General features: G+C 50.9%; 1 protein-coding gene across 1 annotated transcript; it reads left to right on the forward strand.

The window, feature by feature from the left end:
• The first annotated feature begins 228 nt into the window (after nucleotides 1–228).
• Nucleotides 229–10,251, forward strand: CES3 (carboxylesterase 3). Its single transcript, XM_049863846.1, has 13 exons — nucleotides 229–310; nucleotides 1,057–1,261; nucleotides 1,367–1,505; nucleotides 1,676–1,809; nucleotides 2,340–2,493; nucleotides 2,606–2,710; nucleotides 4,238–4,345; nucleotides 4,722–4,862; nucleotides 7,756–7,836; nucleotides 8,391–8,538; nucleotides 9,212–9,361; nucleotides 9,510–9,588; nucleotides 9,693–10,251. The coding sequence occupies exons 1-13, from the start codon at nucleotides 229–231 to the stop codon at nucleotides 9,886–9,888; spliced, it is 1,722 nt and encodes a 573-aa protein (XP_049719803.1). The 3' UTR covers nucleotides 9,889–10,251.
• The last annotated feature ends 6,588 nt before the right edge of the window (nucleotides 10,252–16,839 follow it).

The raw sequence follows: 16,839 nt of genomic DNA on the forward strand, positions 1-16,839 counted from the left end.
CCTTCCTGTGCCAGGGCTGTTATATCATCCAGGCCTCTGCAGGGCACTCCCAGCTCCTGCCTCCCTCCCAAGTCAGCCTGGCAGAGGCTGTGGGCCCTGGAGCTGGGCTGTAGCCAGGTGGGCAGGCCAGGCTTTCACGTCATTTCCCTCTAGAGCTCAGTGGGACTAAAGGGCAGAAATCTCACTCCACCTGCTGCTTCTGCTCACGGCTGGTTGGGAGTGAGGAGCATGGGGACAGTGGTAAGAGCTGGGACCAATGTCCAGGTCTGGGCAGTCTGTCTGCTCCTGGCATTCCCCACCATGGCCACTGGTAAGACATGCAAGCTGGGCCTGCAGAGTGGGAGCTTCCGGTTGGTGGGAGAACTTGGGGAGAGGGGCCAGGAGAGTGGTAGGGACAGGGAGGGGTTGGCAGCCTGCTCAGGGAGGGGTTCCTCAGTTTGGAGGGATTCCAGGGGTGTACATCACCTGAGTGGGGGTTTTGCCCTTGCAACTTTGTTTGATGGAAACCCTGGTGGTGTAGTGGTTAAGTGCTACTGCTGCTAACCAAAGGGTTGGTAGTTCGAATCCACCAGGCACTCGTTGGAAACTCTGTGGGGCAGTTCTACTTTGTCCTATAGGGTTGCTATGAGTCAGAATTGACTCGATGGCTTGAGTTTTTTTTTTTTTTTTTTTTTTACCTTGTTTGATCCCCGGAACGGCCCTGCCCGGATTGTATCTATCTAGCACATGAGTAATCTGAGGTTCAGAGAGGGACAGTGGCTGGCCCAAGGCCACACTGTAGGTCTATGGGTCCCAGGAAAGCCTAGTTTCTTCACTTTGGTTCTAAGTTTGGCTGGAAGGGAGCAGCAGTGATGGCAAGTTAGGGAGGAGGGACTCCAGGGTAATAATGGGACTCATCTCATAGGGCTGCTGGGCAGGTAAAAGGAACGGGGCCTGGCACAATTGGCACTCAGGGTCTAAAAGTATCTTTCACTCTGTGAGTCCATCTGCCAACCCTCCCCTTGCATCCTTATGAAGGTTACAGACTCACCCCTGGCCCCTCTGCTCTGCCTTCAGAACCTGGAGTTGCTCAGCCTGAAGTAGACACTACCCTGGGCCGTGTTCGAGGCCGGCAGGTGGGCGTGAAGGGCACAACCCGTCGTGTGAATGTCTTTCTGGGCATCCCGTTTGCCCAGGCACCACTAGGGCCCAGCCGGTTCTCAGCCCCGCGCCCGGCACAGTCCTGGGAGGGTATACGGGACGCCAGCACGGCCCCGCCGATGTGAGTAACCTGGTAGGGGTGAGCAAGCAGGCTGGTTGGTGGGGGTCCAGCTGCCAGGGCTGGTGGGGCTGACGGCTGGCCCTTAGGTTCATTCTCTGATGGCAGGTGCCTACAGGAAGTGGAGAGAATGAACAACTTCAGGTTTTTGCTGAATGGAAAGCATCAGGTCTTCTCTATTTCAGAGGACTGCCTGATCCTTAACATCTACAGCCCAGCTGGGGCCACTGCAGAGGCTGGGAGGCCGGTGAGCAGCCCAGAGGGCCCAGTTCACCCACCCAGCTCTGTCCTGTCCAGCCTGTCCCCTCACCATCCCTGTCCCCAACCTGCCCAGAGCCCCTGACAATGCCCTGGGCTGGTGGATGGGCAGCTGAGGTCCCAGGACCTGAGGTCACTGTCCCATGGCCATTTTTCCAGGTCATGGTGTGGATTCATGGGGGCTCAATGATGGTTGGTGCAGCCACTTCCCAGGACGGGTCGGCCCTGGCTGCCTTCGGGGATGTAGTAGTGGTCACAATCCAGTACCGCCTTGGTATCCTTGGCTTTCTCAGGTGAGATGGCAGGCCTGTAGGAGGGTGTGGACTGCACAGAGGAGAAGCTGGATGACAGAGGCCTTGGGGACCTAGGATGGGGGCCCAGAGCCTGAATGGGGATCTCTCAGGCAGGGAGGGTGGCTGGGACCTAGGGCCCTGTCCATGCGGACTGGGCAGAGAAGGGTGTTCTCTGAGGCCCCATCTTGGGGAAGGAACCCAGCCAAAACCAGCTGATAAGGAGATTGGTCTCTTGGGCAGAGGGTGTTGGCTCCTGGACTGGGGTCACAGTCCCAGCATGGTATGGGGACAGAGAGCAGCAGGCTCTGGCAGCCACTTGAGAGCGAGCCTTGGCTGGCTGCCCAGCCAGGCCTGCCCATACCACTTGGCCTGGCATGTGTACACCTAGCATGGCTCAGAGCCAGGCCAGACTGTGGGAGTAGAAGAGAGTCCAATGTCTTAGTGGCTGGTCCAAAGCAAACCTGCAAAGGCCAAAGGGAATCTGCCAAAGGCATCACCCTTCAGTAATCACTCCTCTACCCTGCTGCCAGCACTGGAGACAGGCATGCGCCAGGCAACTGGGCCTTCCTAGATGTGGTGGCTGCTCTGCGCTGGGTGCAGGGAAACATCACCCCCTTTGGGGGCAACCCCAACTGTGTCACCATCTTTGGGGGGTCTGCAGGTGGCCTCATTGTTTCTGCTCTGGTGAGTCTGCACTCAGGGCTGGGGCGTGGGTGGCTGGGAGGGCTCCTGTGGCCCCAGGCCTCCCAGCTCCCCTGCCCACCTCTAACAGTATCTGTTCTCTCTTCTGCACCAGGTCCTGTCCCCGCTGCCTGCGGGGCTGTTCCACAGAGCTATAGCACAGAGCGGAATCATCACAGTCCCAGGGATCCTGGATTCTGACCCACTTTCCCTGGCTCAGGTCTGTGTCTTTTTTATGCTCTCACCCTGCCAGTACCCGCCCCATCTCACCCTGTGCTGGCCCTGGGGTCCCGGAGGGACTTCCTGTTAACAGAGACAGACCCACTAGGATGACTCTCAGAGGAAAAAACTAGTGCAGTTGAGGGGTGAGGGGCAGTTAGGGACAGCTTCCTGGAGGAGGCCACCACTGAGCACCATCTTCCCCAAGGTGGGGCCTCAGGAAAACGCCCTCTCTGGCCCAGGCATGAGGGAGGACACCCAAGCCACCCTGCTGCCTGAGAGATCTCCATTCAGATTCTGAAGCCCCTCCCTAGAGCTCTATTGTAAGGCCTTGGAAGGGTAGATGGGGTGGGGTGGGAGAAGCCACAAAGGGCCTCCTGCTGAAAATGGCATCTGCAAAGGCTGGAGATGTGAGACAAGGTGACAGGTCCTGGAAGCAGCAAGCCATCTAGGAGGGAATGGAGCAGGTTAGGGGACAGAGCAGAAGTGAAGGGGCTGGAAAACTAGGGGGGGGTCTCAGGGAAGTGGTGGGCCTTGCCTGGGAATCTGGACTTTCTTCGGAGGGCAAGGAGAGGCAGGGTGATGGTCTGCCAGAGCTACCTTCTCAGAAGCTCACAGGGTCCTTGAAGTGGCAGGTACTTTGGAGGAAGCAATCCTAGAGGCCTGGAGGCCAGGGAAGAGGCAAAATTCAGGCAAGAGAGAAGGGGGTGGGGGCGGGGGTAGTGCCATGAGGTAGGGTGAAGGGGATAATCGGAATTTGGGAGACTGGCTCACGTGGCCTCAGTACCTTCACCTGGCCCCAGACCTCAGCTGAGGTGGAGGAGTGGGCTGGGCATCTTTACTCCCTGGGTGCAAGGTGATTCGGGAACACAGGGCCTCAGCATGGGCAAATTGCCTCTGGTTCAGAAAACAGCATCAGCCTCCTGGGTTCCCCAAATATCCCTTCACCATGGCTGAGAGGTTTTCCCAACCACACACTGTAGGTCCTTCCCTGGCTCTCCATGGCCTAAGGAAAACACAGCTCAATCATTCACTCCTTTACCAAACACTCCCAGAGTTCTTGCCAATGGCCACATCCCCCAGCCTGGCTTTCATGGCCAATGGCTGGCCTGAAGCTACCCTCCAGCCTCACCTCCCCTCAAGTCCCTGACCTTGACCCTGCCCCAGCTTCAGTAACACCACCATCCCCCCATGCTGCTGGAGTCCCTCCCTCTCCAAGTCCTGTCTCATTTCCTTGTTTACTTCTGCAAACCTTTACTGAGGACACCGGCTCCGGGGACATACTTAACCTGATGATGACATTGTTTTCAGAGGGGCAAAGGCGACCTGGCCACAAACACAGATAATGACAGTACAACATAATGGGGGACACACAGGTGGCTGGGGACCACCCACGCTGGTGGGCAGTGATCTTTGGTATCACCACCCCAGCTCACCTCTAGATGCGCCCCTCTCTGTGGGAGGTAGAGGGCTGGGAGGTGGAGGTGAATGGCCACAAGGGAGGCAAGACACTTTTGGCTATCCCCAGGACTTTGCGGACTCCTTGGCCTGCAGCTCCAACTCCACAGCTGAGATGCTGCAGTGCCTTCGACAGAAGACAAGTGAAGAAATGATCCTTACCAAAGAGTCCCGCCAGGTGCGCCTGCCTCTTTGGGGATAATGGTGGGCAATGGCACAAAGGGGGGTCCTGTCTAGCTCCTATGGGAGCAGAGGGGCAATCAGGGGTCTGGGGTAAAGGGAAGGGACTGAGAGCCCAGCCAGTCCTAAGGCCTCTATGGAGGGCCATGCTGAGCGCTGACAGTAGGGCCTGCTTTCTAGAGAAGAAGTCTGTTTGGAAGCAGCAGTTGCCTGCTCTCCCATTGTCTCCTGGGCGCCCTAACCCCGGCAACCTGCATCCACTCACTTACTCTCCCAGCTTAGCAGCTCAGGCATGCAACCAAGTGGCCCCTGGAATCCCATCCTTTGAGGCTTCGGTCTGACTGGGTGGCCCCCTGCCTTGCTTTCTCCTGCAGAAAATTAATATCATGCCCTACACCATTGATGGTACCTTCTTTCCCAAGAACCCCAAGGAGCTTCTGAGGGAGAAGCAGTTCCACCCTGTGCCCTTCCTCCTGGGCGTCACCAATCATGAGATTAGCTGGCTTGTCCCCAGGGTGAGTGTCCTCTGGCCCCTGTGCCCTTCAAGGCCCTGCCTTGGCCAGTCCTCTGTCACCCCAACATCATCACCACATCCCTGTGAACTGGGCACTCCTGTTATCCCCATTTGATAGATGAGAAAGCTGTGACTCAGGGAGGTTTAAGGGACTTGCTCAAGATCACCAGCTAGGGCTTCATTTTCACAAAGCAAATGTTTCCTTCTTGGGGACCAAGCTTTTGGGCAAGGCAGCCTTCCAGGCAGTGCTTGTCTGCAGCATATTCCGCCGTTGGTGTCTGGTTTATACATCAGGCTCTGTGAAAGTGGTTAGCGTGACTCTGTGCCTGAGAGACTGAATGCCTCTCAGGATTCAGACAACATCAAGGCCACTGGGGGACCGCATGACCCAAGCACCTTCCAGTCCCTGCCAGGTACACAGGTCACTTTGCACTGAGTGTCACAATCATGCTTTCCTCCTGAGCACCGTCTTCTCCTTCCGCTGCTTCTGCCTGTCACAGTGATTGCCTTTAATGACCAAAAGCCCTCCACAAAGGGAGGGCCCCGCCACAATGTTCCTTCATCATGGCACATTATGGCAGCTTCTAGTTTTTAGCACTGAAGTTAATAGTGCAGTGGACATCTTCATGTCCATAGTTTCTGTCCTTTGTGAATTACTCCTTTGGAATCAATCCCCAGGAGGGCATCTGGGTGCTTGCTGTAGAAAGACTCTACAATCTTGACACTCGAGGACAAATAAGTTTCTAGGTCAGTTGTATGTGTGTGTGTGTGCTTAGTGTCAGAGAAATATTAGGGTAAAATGACGCCCCAGACGCTCTGGCAGGCACCTTGCTCCACACTGTTAGAGCTGCCAGTGGAAGTGAGGGAGAGCCAATGTGATTGGCTCTCCAGACCTGGGAAAACCTGCCTGGTGTGGAATGCCATGCGCAGGACTTGTAGCCAAGGATGTTTCTCAGGAACTGGGTGCCTCAGAGGACCGCTTGCCTCAACACTGGTGCTGGCGTGCCCTGCGGTCTCCTCGCTATCCACATGAGGACAAGTGTACATTTTTTAGCCAACTAGATGCTGAGTAAGGAGCCCTGGTGCTACAGTGGATAAAGCACTCAGCAGCTAACCAAAAGGTTAGCGGTTTGAACCCACCAGCTGCTCCGCAGAAGAAAGTAAAGATTTACAGCCTTGGAAACCCTATGGGCAGTTCTACTTTACCCCATAGGATAGTTAAGAGTCAGAATTGACTCAATGGCAACAGGTTTGGTTTTTGGTTTTAGATGCTGAGTTTGCTAAATACCTGTGGTGGAAGTTTTTGCCATGCGAAGTAACTCATATACTCCTTACGGAGACATCTCCACTGCTCATATGTGGCTTTAGCGTTTTCTGAAAATGCTGTGCCAACTTAACTGCCGCCAGCAACATGAGCCTACAGATTTCAATGCAATCTTATCAGCCTTCGTAAACCATCTTTTTTTAGATAACAGTTTTATTAAGATATAAATCGCATACCATAAAATTCACTCTTCTAATGTGTACAGTTTGGTGTTTTAGCATATCCATATAGCTGTGCAACTATTTTTATTGTTTTTAGCTACCATCGAGTCGCCCCCAACTCATGGTGACCCCACATATTACAGAGTAGAGCTGCTCAATAGAGTTTTATCGGCTACAATCTTTATGGAAGCAGTTCGCCAAGCCTTTCTTCCATGGAGCCTCTGGGTGAGTTTGGACTGCCAACATTTAGGTTAGCAGCCAATTGCAAACTGCGTATGCCACCTAGGTTCGTGCAGCTATTAATCACTATCTAATTCCGGAGTATTTTTATCACCCCAGAAAGAAACCCTGTACCCATTATCAGTCATTCTCTTCCCCCCCCCTCTTCCCAGCCCCTGGCATCCACTAATCTACTTTGTCTCTATGGATTTGCCTATTCTGAATATTTCATATAAGGGGAACCATGCAATATGTGGCTTTTTGTGTCTGACTTCTCTCACCTAACACGATGTTTTCAAGGTCCATCTACGTTGTAGCATATATTAGTATTTCGCTCCTTTTTATAGCTAGATAATGTTCCATTTTATGGGCATACCTCATTTTGTTTATCCATTCATTAGTTGGTAGGCATTTGGGTTATTTCCACTTTTTGGCTATTGTGTATAGAAACACAATTGATGTTTGTATATTGGTCTTGTAGACCATAGTTTTTTAAAGTTTTGCTACTTTAACTCCCGTGGATTAAGTTTAGTTCTTTAATTCCTGGTGAAAGTTAACATCTTCATTTGGGTATACACTCTGTGTTTGCTCATCTGTGAATTTTCTGTTTCAGTTCTCACAAAAATTAACAAAGAGCCTTGTAATAATGAAATTAACAGCTTCTTTTTTTTTTATTTCAATAGGGCTTATTCTGTGTCAGGGTCTTTAAATGTCTTCACTTGCTTAGTCCTCACAACAATCCTATGAAACAGTTTATTCTCATCCCTGTTTTATAGATGAGGTAACTGAGGCCTGGAAAATTTAAATAACTTGTCCCAGGTTGTACACTTAGCATCAGGGATTTGAACTCAGGCAGTCAGGCTCTGGAGTCTGTGCTCTTAAAACTGTATCATAAAGACATTCAACATTTTCAACTCTTCCTGTAGCCCCCGTGTGATTGGCTTGGGGGATCTTGATGTTATTCTATGAAAATATGGGACAAATTCTCGCTCTCTCTTCATGGTAATCACTTGTCGGTTATATTTAGTGCTGTTTCCCCACTCGGTTGAGGTTTATCTTTGTGGGTCTGTTGACTCATGGGTTTGGCCACACTTGAATGGGGGCATAGGGCTGTGCGTGCTCACCTTCCTGGGGCTGGGCAGAGGGGACAGCAGTCAGATTGCACTGAGAGAGACCTTGTGTCCCTGCAGGGCTGGGGTATCCTGCAACAGACTGAGGAGATGAGCCAAGAGGACATACTGACTCTTCTGAGGGCCGCAATGACCACAATGGTGAGACAAGAGACAAGAGGGAGGAAGGTAGTGGGTGTCTCACCCAGCATGGTCTCAGCCCCTACCCTCCAACATCCACAGCTTCTCACCTACCACCAAATCCTTGGTCCAACTGCTGAATTTTGGACATAAGTGGTTCTCAAAGAAAAATTATCATCATCATCTTCATTGTCATTATAGAGCTGCCTCTTAATGAGCACATCCTATGTGCCAGTCACTGTGGTGAGCACTAGGACAGGCATTCATCTCCTTCAATCTTCGTGGCAACCCTTTGTAGCAGGAACTTTCATTATCCTCGTTTTACAGGTCTCATTGGTGGGGAGGGGGGTAAGGGGCAAAGGCAGGGCTCGAGCCAGCTCTGCCTGACCCCAGAGCCCAAGTAGTGGTCACAGAGCTAAGATTTGACTCCAAACATGAGCTCATCTCATCCAGACTCCATCTAGAAATCTCCATGAAGGTCAGAGGGAGGCCCAGCGGGAGGGTTTGGGACTTCTTGGAAAGGTCTGTCACAGCCATGAGACCCGAGCAGACCTGAGACTGGCCTCTTGCCCCAGGACATCCCCCCCGAGCTGTGGCTCAGCGTCCTAGATGAATACGTAGGCAACACTTTGGACCCACAGACCAAACGCGATGCAATTCTGGACTTGATGAGTGACATTTACTTCAATTTTCCCATCGTGAACTTCTCAAGAAACCTCCAAGGTGAGCCTCGCCCTGTCCATCTGCTCCATCCCTCTCAGTCTAGCCCAGGGTCTGGGTCACCACAGGTGACATGGCTGCGATAGGGTGGAGGGTCTTCCTGATACCTACTGCCGGACACCCCATGCCCACACCTCTTCCTCTCTGGGATGTAGCATCACAGTAATGAGAGGTGGCTGTGGCAGGGCACTTTGAAGAAGAGGAAACCAAGGTTCAGAGAGGTACAGTGACTTGTCAGAGGTCACCCAGCAGGCCCCTCACCAAATTCCAAGGGATTCATAGACGAATAATTTCTTCTTCTTTTGGCACTTTGCCTGGGAGAAAAGTCGTGCTTCCTCCCAGCCTGGTGGATAATTCCTGACAGCCCTGGAATAGCTCAAGTTCCTAACTGTGGTTTGAGCAAGATTCCTAACCCCTCTGTGCCTCAGTTTCTTCATTTGTAAGATGAGGATAATAACAGAATCTAAGCTGAGATTGTTATGAGCGTTAAATGGATTATTCCGCATAAAGCACGTAGAATGGTACCTAACACCTAGCGAGTGCTCGATAAATGCTCGTGGCTAATCATTTGGTCACCATCATCATCATTATTATTGGTATTATGGGCCTGTCCAGCCAAAGGCAGGGCCTGATTGGGCTGGTGGCACCTAACTCTGATCCTGCCCTCTTCTTGCAGATTCTGGGGGCCCCATCTTTTTCTATGAGTTCCAGCATCGACCCAGTTCTTTTGTGAAAATCAGGCCAGACTGGGTGAGAGCTGACCATGGGGCCGAGATGGCTTTCGTGTTCGGGGGCCCCTTCCTCACGGATGAGAACTCCCTCCTGGGTGAGGACAGACATGTGACCCCTAAACTGCCAGGCTCCAAGACTAGGGGTGGGGCTTACAGGAACAGAGATCTTTGGTCAGCAGTGGGTACACCTGGGTGCCCACCAGGCCCCACCTGACCCTGATACAGGTCTATCCCTCCCACCAGCCTTTCCAGAGGCCACAGAGGAGGAAAAGCAGCTGAGCCTCACCATGATGTCTCAGTGGGCACACTTTGCCAGGACAGGGTAAGAGTGAGTGACATAACTAGCCTTATACCTGAGTCACTCAGGGACTGCCACAAGGGGGACCTCACAGGAGACCTTGGCACTCACTCATCCCTTCCTTCCAGGGACCCCAATGGCGAGGGGCTGCCTTATTGGCCCGTCTTCAACCAATCGGAACAATACCTGGAGGTCAGCCTGGCGCAACGGGTTGGCCAGAAGCTCAGGGAAGCCTGGATGAAGTTCTGGGCAGAGACACTCCCCACTAAGATCCAACAGTGGCAGCAGAAGCAGAAAGGCAGGAAGGCCCAGGAGGAGCTTTGAGACAGGGCCTGGGCCTGCTTGGCTGAGACTATTGCAAGGGGTAGCAGAGTCTCAGCAGAACAGCCTCCTTCTCCCCCTGCTAGGGGAGACTTCAGTCCATGCTGCTGTAGAGTCATGTTCCTTAAGCATCAACCCCTCCTAGACTGGCATTATGCTCTCTTTTCAAATGGCACCAGGCTGCTTCCCACCCCTGGGCCTTAGCACAAGCTCCTCCCTCTCTCTGGAGTGCCTTTCCCACTTGTTTCATGACTAGTTCAAGATCATTTTCAGGCTCTCCTCAAGCATCCCCTCCTCCAGAAAGGCCTTCTCTGGGCTGCCTGGTCCCAAGTCTGTGTTTATTATAGCACAGCCTAACCTAGACTAGCACCGTCTGTATCTGTGTCTGTGTCTATGTCTCTCTCTCACTCCAAGGAGCTCTTTGAGAGTGGGGATCAGGGTGGCCCTATTCTGTGTCATCCACACCAGGACTGGGCAGGACCTGGAGTCAGGGGATGTTTGCTGAGCGAGTAAAAGACTGAGAGAATATGTGAATGGTAGCTGTTGAGCTTGAACTTGACACCCTTCAGGTGTCAAAGCCATGCTCTGTCCCTCATGGATATTGGGCTTAGGCCTGAATGGTGGTTGCAGAAGGGAGAGAGTTCAGGGAGTCCTGGAGCATCAGGGGGATCCAGCCTAGAACAGAGGTCAGCCCCCAGAGACCTTAGACTAGGGATGGGGGAAGATCCTAGGCCCATAAGTCTCCTCTGTTTTGCCCAGCCTTGACCCTCCACAAGACAGAGCAGAATTCAGCAGGGCTACACTCATCAGACATAGCCCTTAGGACCTAGGCTATGAAATCCCCAACCCTAGTGCCTAAAAACTTCAGGGTTTGACTGGTCTCTTTCTTCTCCTCCCAGCTGGGAAAGGCCAACTTCTCAGGGAGCTCAGCACCTTACCAGAGTACCCATCACGACACAAGAGTACAGGTGGGAGAGGATGTCTGGACTAGTCTATCAGTCAGGCTATTGTCAGAGAAAAGAAGGGCTTACCCACTCAGGTTACAAAAGGTTTTCAGAGTGGGAACAAACATTTCTTCTCTCGAGGATCAATGCATTGTTCCCCTTGAAATATCTGGATTTTAATACATATCACAATGATTTTTCCTGCTCCTATTATCCCATTCCATCAGCTCCAATCCCACGTAGACCCTTCCTTAGTTAGGCCCAGTTCTTGGCAGCTGATGGTTACCTGAAAAGCACTTGCAACTGGGACCAGTTCTCTTCTGGGAAGGCCAGCTTGGGCAGACATAATGCCAGAGAGGCTCTGCACTGTGTCACTCTGCTGCTCCAAAGCTTCCAGCAAGTTTTTGTCACCCTTAGAACAAATTCGAGTTCTTCACCTGGCATTGAAGGCCTTCCATTCTCATCCAGGGTGAGCACACCCTCCATCAGAGCCTGTTCCTGTTCCCACGAGCTGGTAGAGAGACTGAGAAGTAAACAGGTCCCAATAGCAGTGTGTTTCTCAGGATTTGAACGGCTATGGGAACACAGAGTAGACCTGCCCAGGCCTGGGATGACTGAGAAAGAGGGACATCTAAGCTGAGACCTAAAGGACAAACAGAGGTTGCCCAAATGTGGCAGCCAGAGCAATAGACCAGAGGGGTGACGGGAAGCGGGTATTCCTGGCAGAGGAACAGCAGGAGAAAAGGCCTGGAGGTTGAGATGTGTTGTGGGAACACAGTTCTGTAAGGCTGGCAGGGCCTGTGGACTGTGATGGGGGTATGGACTTGAGGGTAATGGAGAGCCATGGAATGGTTCTAACCAAAGGGTGACATGATCAGATTTGCCAGTGGAGGGTAGTTGGGATAGTGAGAATGGGGGCAGGGAGAGCAGGAAGGGGTCAGGGCTGGCTTCCACGTAGATAAAGAGTCATGGGTAGGCTCTAGATTTAGAGTCCACAGAAAAACCTGGTGCCTGAGGGATACAAAGGTGATGGGAAAGAAGACTCCCCAGGGCAGTCTGAAGGTGAGCAGGATGGAACTCGGAGTCAAGGGCCCAATTTTGGCCACACTGGATGGGCAAAGAGGCTTCTTCTAGGCCTGAGGGTGCACCATACTCATCAATGTGGCTCTGCAAGCTTGGCAGTCATGAGGGGAGATCATTGTCCACTGTGATGTTACCATCGGCCCTGGAGAAGGTAGAGGAGCCTGCTGGTAAGGCCTCAGACCTGGCCCACTGCCAGCTTCCTCTACTCCATCCCCTAGGTTCTAAGATTCTCTTCACACAAGGGAGGGAGTGGTCTGGCATCGCCCCCAGCAGCTGGGATGAACAGTTATACAAGATAGGTGCTCCGGGGATTCCATTCCTCTTGCCTCTCTGATTTCTCTTCCCTGGGCCACTGTCCCTGCCTTCCAGGTGTCCTGAACTGACTGGTTGCCTTGCCTTGAGGACCCAGAAGTCACAGAGCTGAGGGGAGCAAACCAGGGGTACCCACAGACTCAGCTGAACTGGCCCTGCAGAACAGGGACTGGAAGACCCAGGGAGCCTCTGTATGGCAGTCAGGAAAGGGCCATGCAAGCAGTGTTACTGGCCTGAGCACCAGGGGGTGCTATGGGATCAGCCATGCACACCTGAGCCCAGACACAAGGTGCTAACATGCTCTCGTTAGGCTCTCATTAGACAGAGAAAAGGGTGTATGCACCAATTCCAAACTCCTTAGTTGCACACGTGCACACTCACTGATAGGGTTATGTAAAAATGGCATGGGCATGGTGTCTGACCTCCTCTAACTTCACAGGGGGGAAGAAGAATCAAGATTAACAGCCCAACGCTGATTCCTATGAGGCAGAAGGCAGAAGTCAGACCTGCTTCCTCTCTACACCATTTTTACCAATAATGACACCAACCATCTCCCCCACAGCATTCTCTACTTCTCTGCTAGGTTCGATAACTCATTGCAATGGCTGCACAGAATTCACAGACATTACCCACGATTATGGGGCTTATTAGGGAAGTAACAGGTTACAAATCAGGTTCAGGAACACTTAGGATACAGCTCTTCCATCAAGACAGCCTCTTCCAGCTGTGCCACAGGCACCCTTCTCTCTCTGTGACCCCTCGGCTTCTGTCTTGCTCAGGGGCAAGTGTTACAAAGCTCTTTTAGCTCTGCCAATAAGTGCCCAGAGTCACCCTGCTCCGCCAGTAAGCCTCATCCCAAAGGTGCTCAGCTCCAACTCTATGGGTTGGCAAACCTAGTTCCACCAAGTTCCTGGAAGCACTCTACTCCAGCAAGCCTCCTGCCCAAAGATGCTCAGCTTTCTCGCTCTGCTCACTGCACTGGTCTCTTCTGCTGTCGTTTCTCTGCCACCTGCCACTGCTTCTCTGTCACTGTTTTTCATCATCTTCCATGTTACAGCTCTCTGTCTCTCGGTCTCCTGGTTCCAGGATGTTCTCAGCACAGGGATCCTGAGTCCAAAATATGCACTGGCCCTACTCTGTGGGATCCTCTGTCTGCTCTGGAATTGGCTCTCTATTAAGGCAAAACTGACCAGTCCCCTTGATGGGCCACAATTGCTTATTTACACAGTCCCACCCAATCATTTGGGTGGAAGTTACAAGACCTTGGCTAGAAAGGCCACACAGAAGCGATCCATTGAACTGCAAGTTCCAAACCACTTACTCAATTTGTTGGATGTGTATCTTTGAGCAAGCTTTTTAGCCTCTTTATTCCTCAGTTTTCCCATTTGTAAAATGGGATGATGGCAACCCTTCCCCCCTCCCTCCATATGGCAGCTGTGCATATCTTGAAAGATAATGAACTGTAAAATGCTGAGAATGGTGCCAGGCACACAGCAAATGCTCAATAAATGTGCCCTCATATAGGTGTGGATGCAGACTCCAGTTGCTCCATCTGAAAAAAAAAATCATGGCTCCCCAACTACAACTCAAAAAATTGGGAGATGTTAGGGGGTGTATTAAAATTTTAATGTGGGCCTCCTCCACCTCAAAATACATCTTGGGCCTGTGGTTCTCCAGGAATTTCTGAATTCTGTGATTTTCTGAAGGGTAGGCTGAGTGCCCTCTGGGGTCACTAAGGGCCTCAGGGAAGCCATGGTCCAAGACCCTCCCCCATCATTTCTCTATCCTGGGTCTCTGTTTCCTTACCTATACACTGGGAATAATGATGATGATGTTTGGAAGAGCCTTGGCTAGTCCAGATCTGAGATTCTGATATGTAGCAGTAGGTGACTCCTCTCCCCTGAGTATGTTGTGGCATCCTCTGCTGTTTTTGGAAGAATCAAAATCCCATCTGATCCACTATTCGGCTTTTGACATTTGTAGACATGTCTGACAAGGGGACAGGTATCCTCAGAAGCCAGACTGCAGGGCAAGGCTGAGATTCTGGTGAGAGAAGGAGCCTAGTGCTCAGAGCTGGCCCACCAGCTAGGCTTGGGGTTGAAGACAGAGAGGGTGGTTCTGGGCACAGCAAGGTTCTGACCTGACCCCCCAGCCCACAGAAGAGACTAAAGTATGCCTGCAAGGGTGGAAGAAGTGTCTCAGCCAAGATCCTACACTCAAGCAGCTCTGCTATGGGGAGACCCTCATCCGAACATATCAAAATGGGGGCGTTAGTCTGGTCCATTCCAAGTAGGATCAAAGCTGTTGACCCCGGGAGAGTGTGGGTCTGTCAGGGTGGCACCAGTAAGGAACCTTCTGGGCTATCAGGCTCTATTCCCTTTCCCTCTTTTTGTTATTATTATTTTTCATTATTGTTATACATATTACATCTCTGAATGCTGCAAACCCAACAATACTTTGTTATAATTATTACTTTACAATCTGTAGTCATTTCTTTAGCTCAATACATCTTTGCTCCTTCCCACCCACTTGGTGCTGTTATTGGCAAATATATTACATTTGTGTTATGGAGTTCCTGTGGGATGTAAACCATTAAGCACTTGACTACTAGCTGAAAGGTTAGAACCCACCCAGATGTGCCTCGGAAGACAGGCCTGGTAATCTGCTTCCAAAAGATCACAATCTTGAAAACTCTGTGAAGCACCGTTCTACTCTGACACACATGAGGTCAGCCATGAGTTGGAATCAACTTGACAGCAACTAACAACAATATATGTTCTAGGCCCAACAATACATTATATACATATTGTACAATTTTTAAAAAATCAGTTAAGAGAAACATACATTTATACTGTCTCTGATAATTACAGCTTTCCTCTTTAAAATAGCCACAGATGTAGAAAAAATACACAAATATCACAGCCTTCACCATGAACCAACCGCTGACTGTGTGCCCAGTGCAGTCCTACCTACTGTACTTAATAGCAATTTGTTTAATCCTCACAACAACCCTCAGAGTTAGCCATTCCTAGCTTCATTTTACAGGTGGGACAATTGAGTCTCAGAGAGGTATTCTGGGATACATGGGTGGTAAGCCAGCACTGGAACCCAGTGGCATACTGACAAAGCAGTGCCCATTCTACATTGCTTTTCCTTTTGTCCAGCCAAGAAACTTGGGAATGTTCTCAAGAGAGACCAGGAAACTCAAGACAATAACACCTTACTTAGCTTTCTGAATTTTACTCCCAAGACAATGTTGTACCAGGGCCACCTGGCTGACCCACCTGCCCAGTCAACATCCCCTGTCCCCCATGAATGTATTGGTGGGGCTCACATGTGTCCTGGGCACTCCCACTGAGGTACCTGGCCTGGCACAACTGCTACCCACATGAGCCAGGTGAAAGGTTGTTCCTTCCCTGGGGAAAGGTGGCAAAAGTGGAGCCAGCTATAAGGCACACACAGAACTTTCCAAGGAGCTACACAGCTGGGCAGAGGAGCCTATATGTGGCTGGCCCCCAGGCCTGGCAGGTGGATTCAGTCTTGTCTGCCTTCTCCATCTCCTCCCTCCCACCGCCTAGCTTGGTGCTTGGTGCATGTGGCTAAGCCAACCTTGTCATAGACTGGGCAGCGGAAGCAAGTGGCTTTTTCATCTCCCCTAGCCTGGGCTCCATACTGCTATCGATATGACCACAGCCCACATGGGAGCCTGGCAAGGTCAGGCAGTGAGGAAAGGAAGGTTGTCAACACAAAGGAGGGTTCAGGCCAGATGGAGCCACTAGTAGTCCTTGTTTCTCTGGTCCTACCCTCTCTGTCCTCCCACTTTAATCCTTGCCAGTTCCCACACTGACTGTGAACTTTCCACTAACACTCATTACAGAAAATACGGAAATACAGAAATTAAAAAAAATAAACATAAAGAAAATCAAGGTCACTGATAACCCTGCAACCCAGGGCTAACGCCAGACACCATTTTTGCATCAGTCTTTCTTATGCATTACTTTAGACATCTATGAAGGAGTTTGGTGTGTATTTTCCAAGGCTAATCTGGTCATATTCAATATGTAATTTCAAATTCTGCATTTTTCGATTTATTGAACCATATCAGCCTTTTCCCAAGTACTAGTGACAACAGCTGACGCAATGAGCATTACCCTGTTTTAAGTGTTTTTCCCTACATTAACCTATTGAATCCTCACTACCAATTGCCAAAAGAAGAAACAAATCAGTCTTAAAAAAAAAAAAAAAAGAGCCAGAATAGTCCTTAGGAGTGAGGATGGCAAGACTTCGACTCACTTACTTTGGACACCCCATTGAGAAAGACCAATCACTAGAAAAGGGCATCATGTTTGGTAGAGGGTCAGAGAAAATGAGGGAAACCATCAATGAGGTGGGTTCACACCACAGCCACAATGGACTCAAACATACCAACAATCATGAAGACGGTGCAGGACCAGGCAACATTTCATTCTGTTATACATAAAGGTCGCCAGGAATTGGAGCTAACCTGATGGCAACTAACACACTTAACAAATAAGTGCTATTATTACATTAATTTTACAGATGAAGAAACTGAGGTTCAACGACATTAAGTTATTCTCCCAAGGTCACATGTCTA

This window comes from Elephas maximus, chromosome 21 (genome assembly GCF_024166365.1).
Source record: "Elephas maximus indicus isolate mEleMax1 chromosome 21, mEleMax1 primary haplotype, whole genome shotgun sequence".
Classification (NCBI taxonomy): Eukaryota; Metazoa; Chordata; class Mammalia; order Proboscidea; family Elephantidae; genus Elephas; species Elephas maximus.

Coding starts and splice junctions, on each gene's coding strand:
- CES3 (XM_049863846.1), top strand. CDS start 229: ATGGGGACAGTGGTAAGAGCTGGGACCAATGTCCAGGTCTGGGCAGTC. Junction 311..1,056: donor ATTCCCCACCATGGCCACTG/GTAAGACATGCA, acceptor CTCTGCCTTCAG/AACCTGGAGTTGCTCAGCCT. Junction 1,506..1,675: donor CTGCAGAGGCTGGGAGGCCG/GTGAGCAGCCCA, acceptor CCATTTTTCCAG/GTCATGGTGTGGATTCATGG.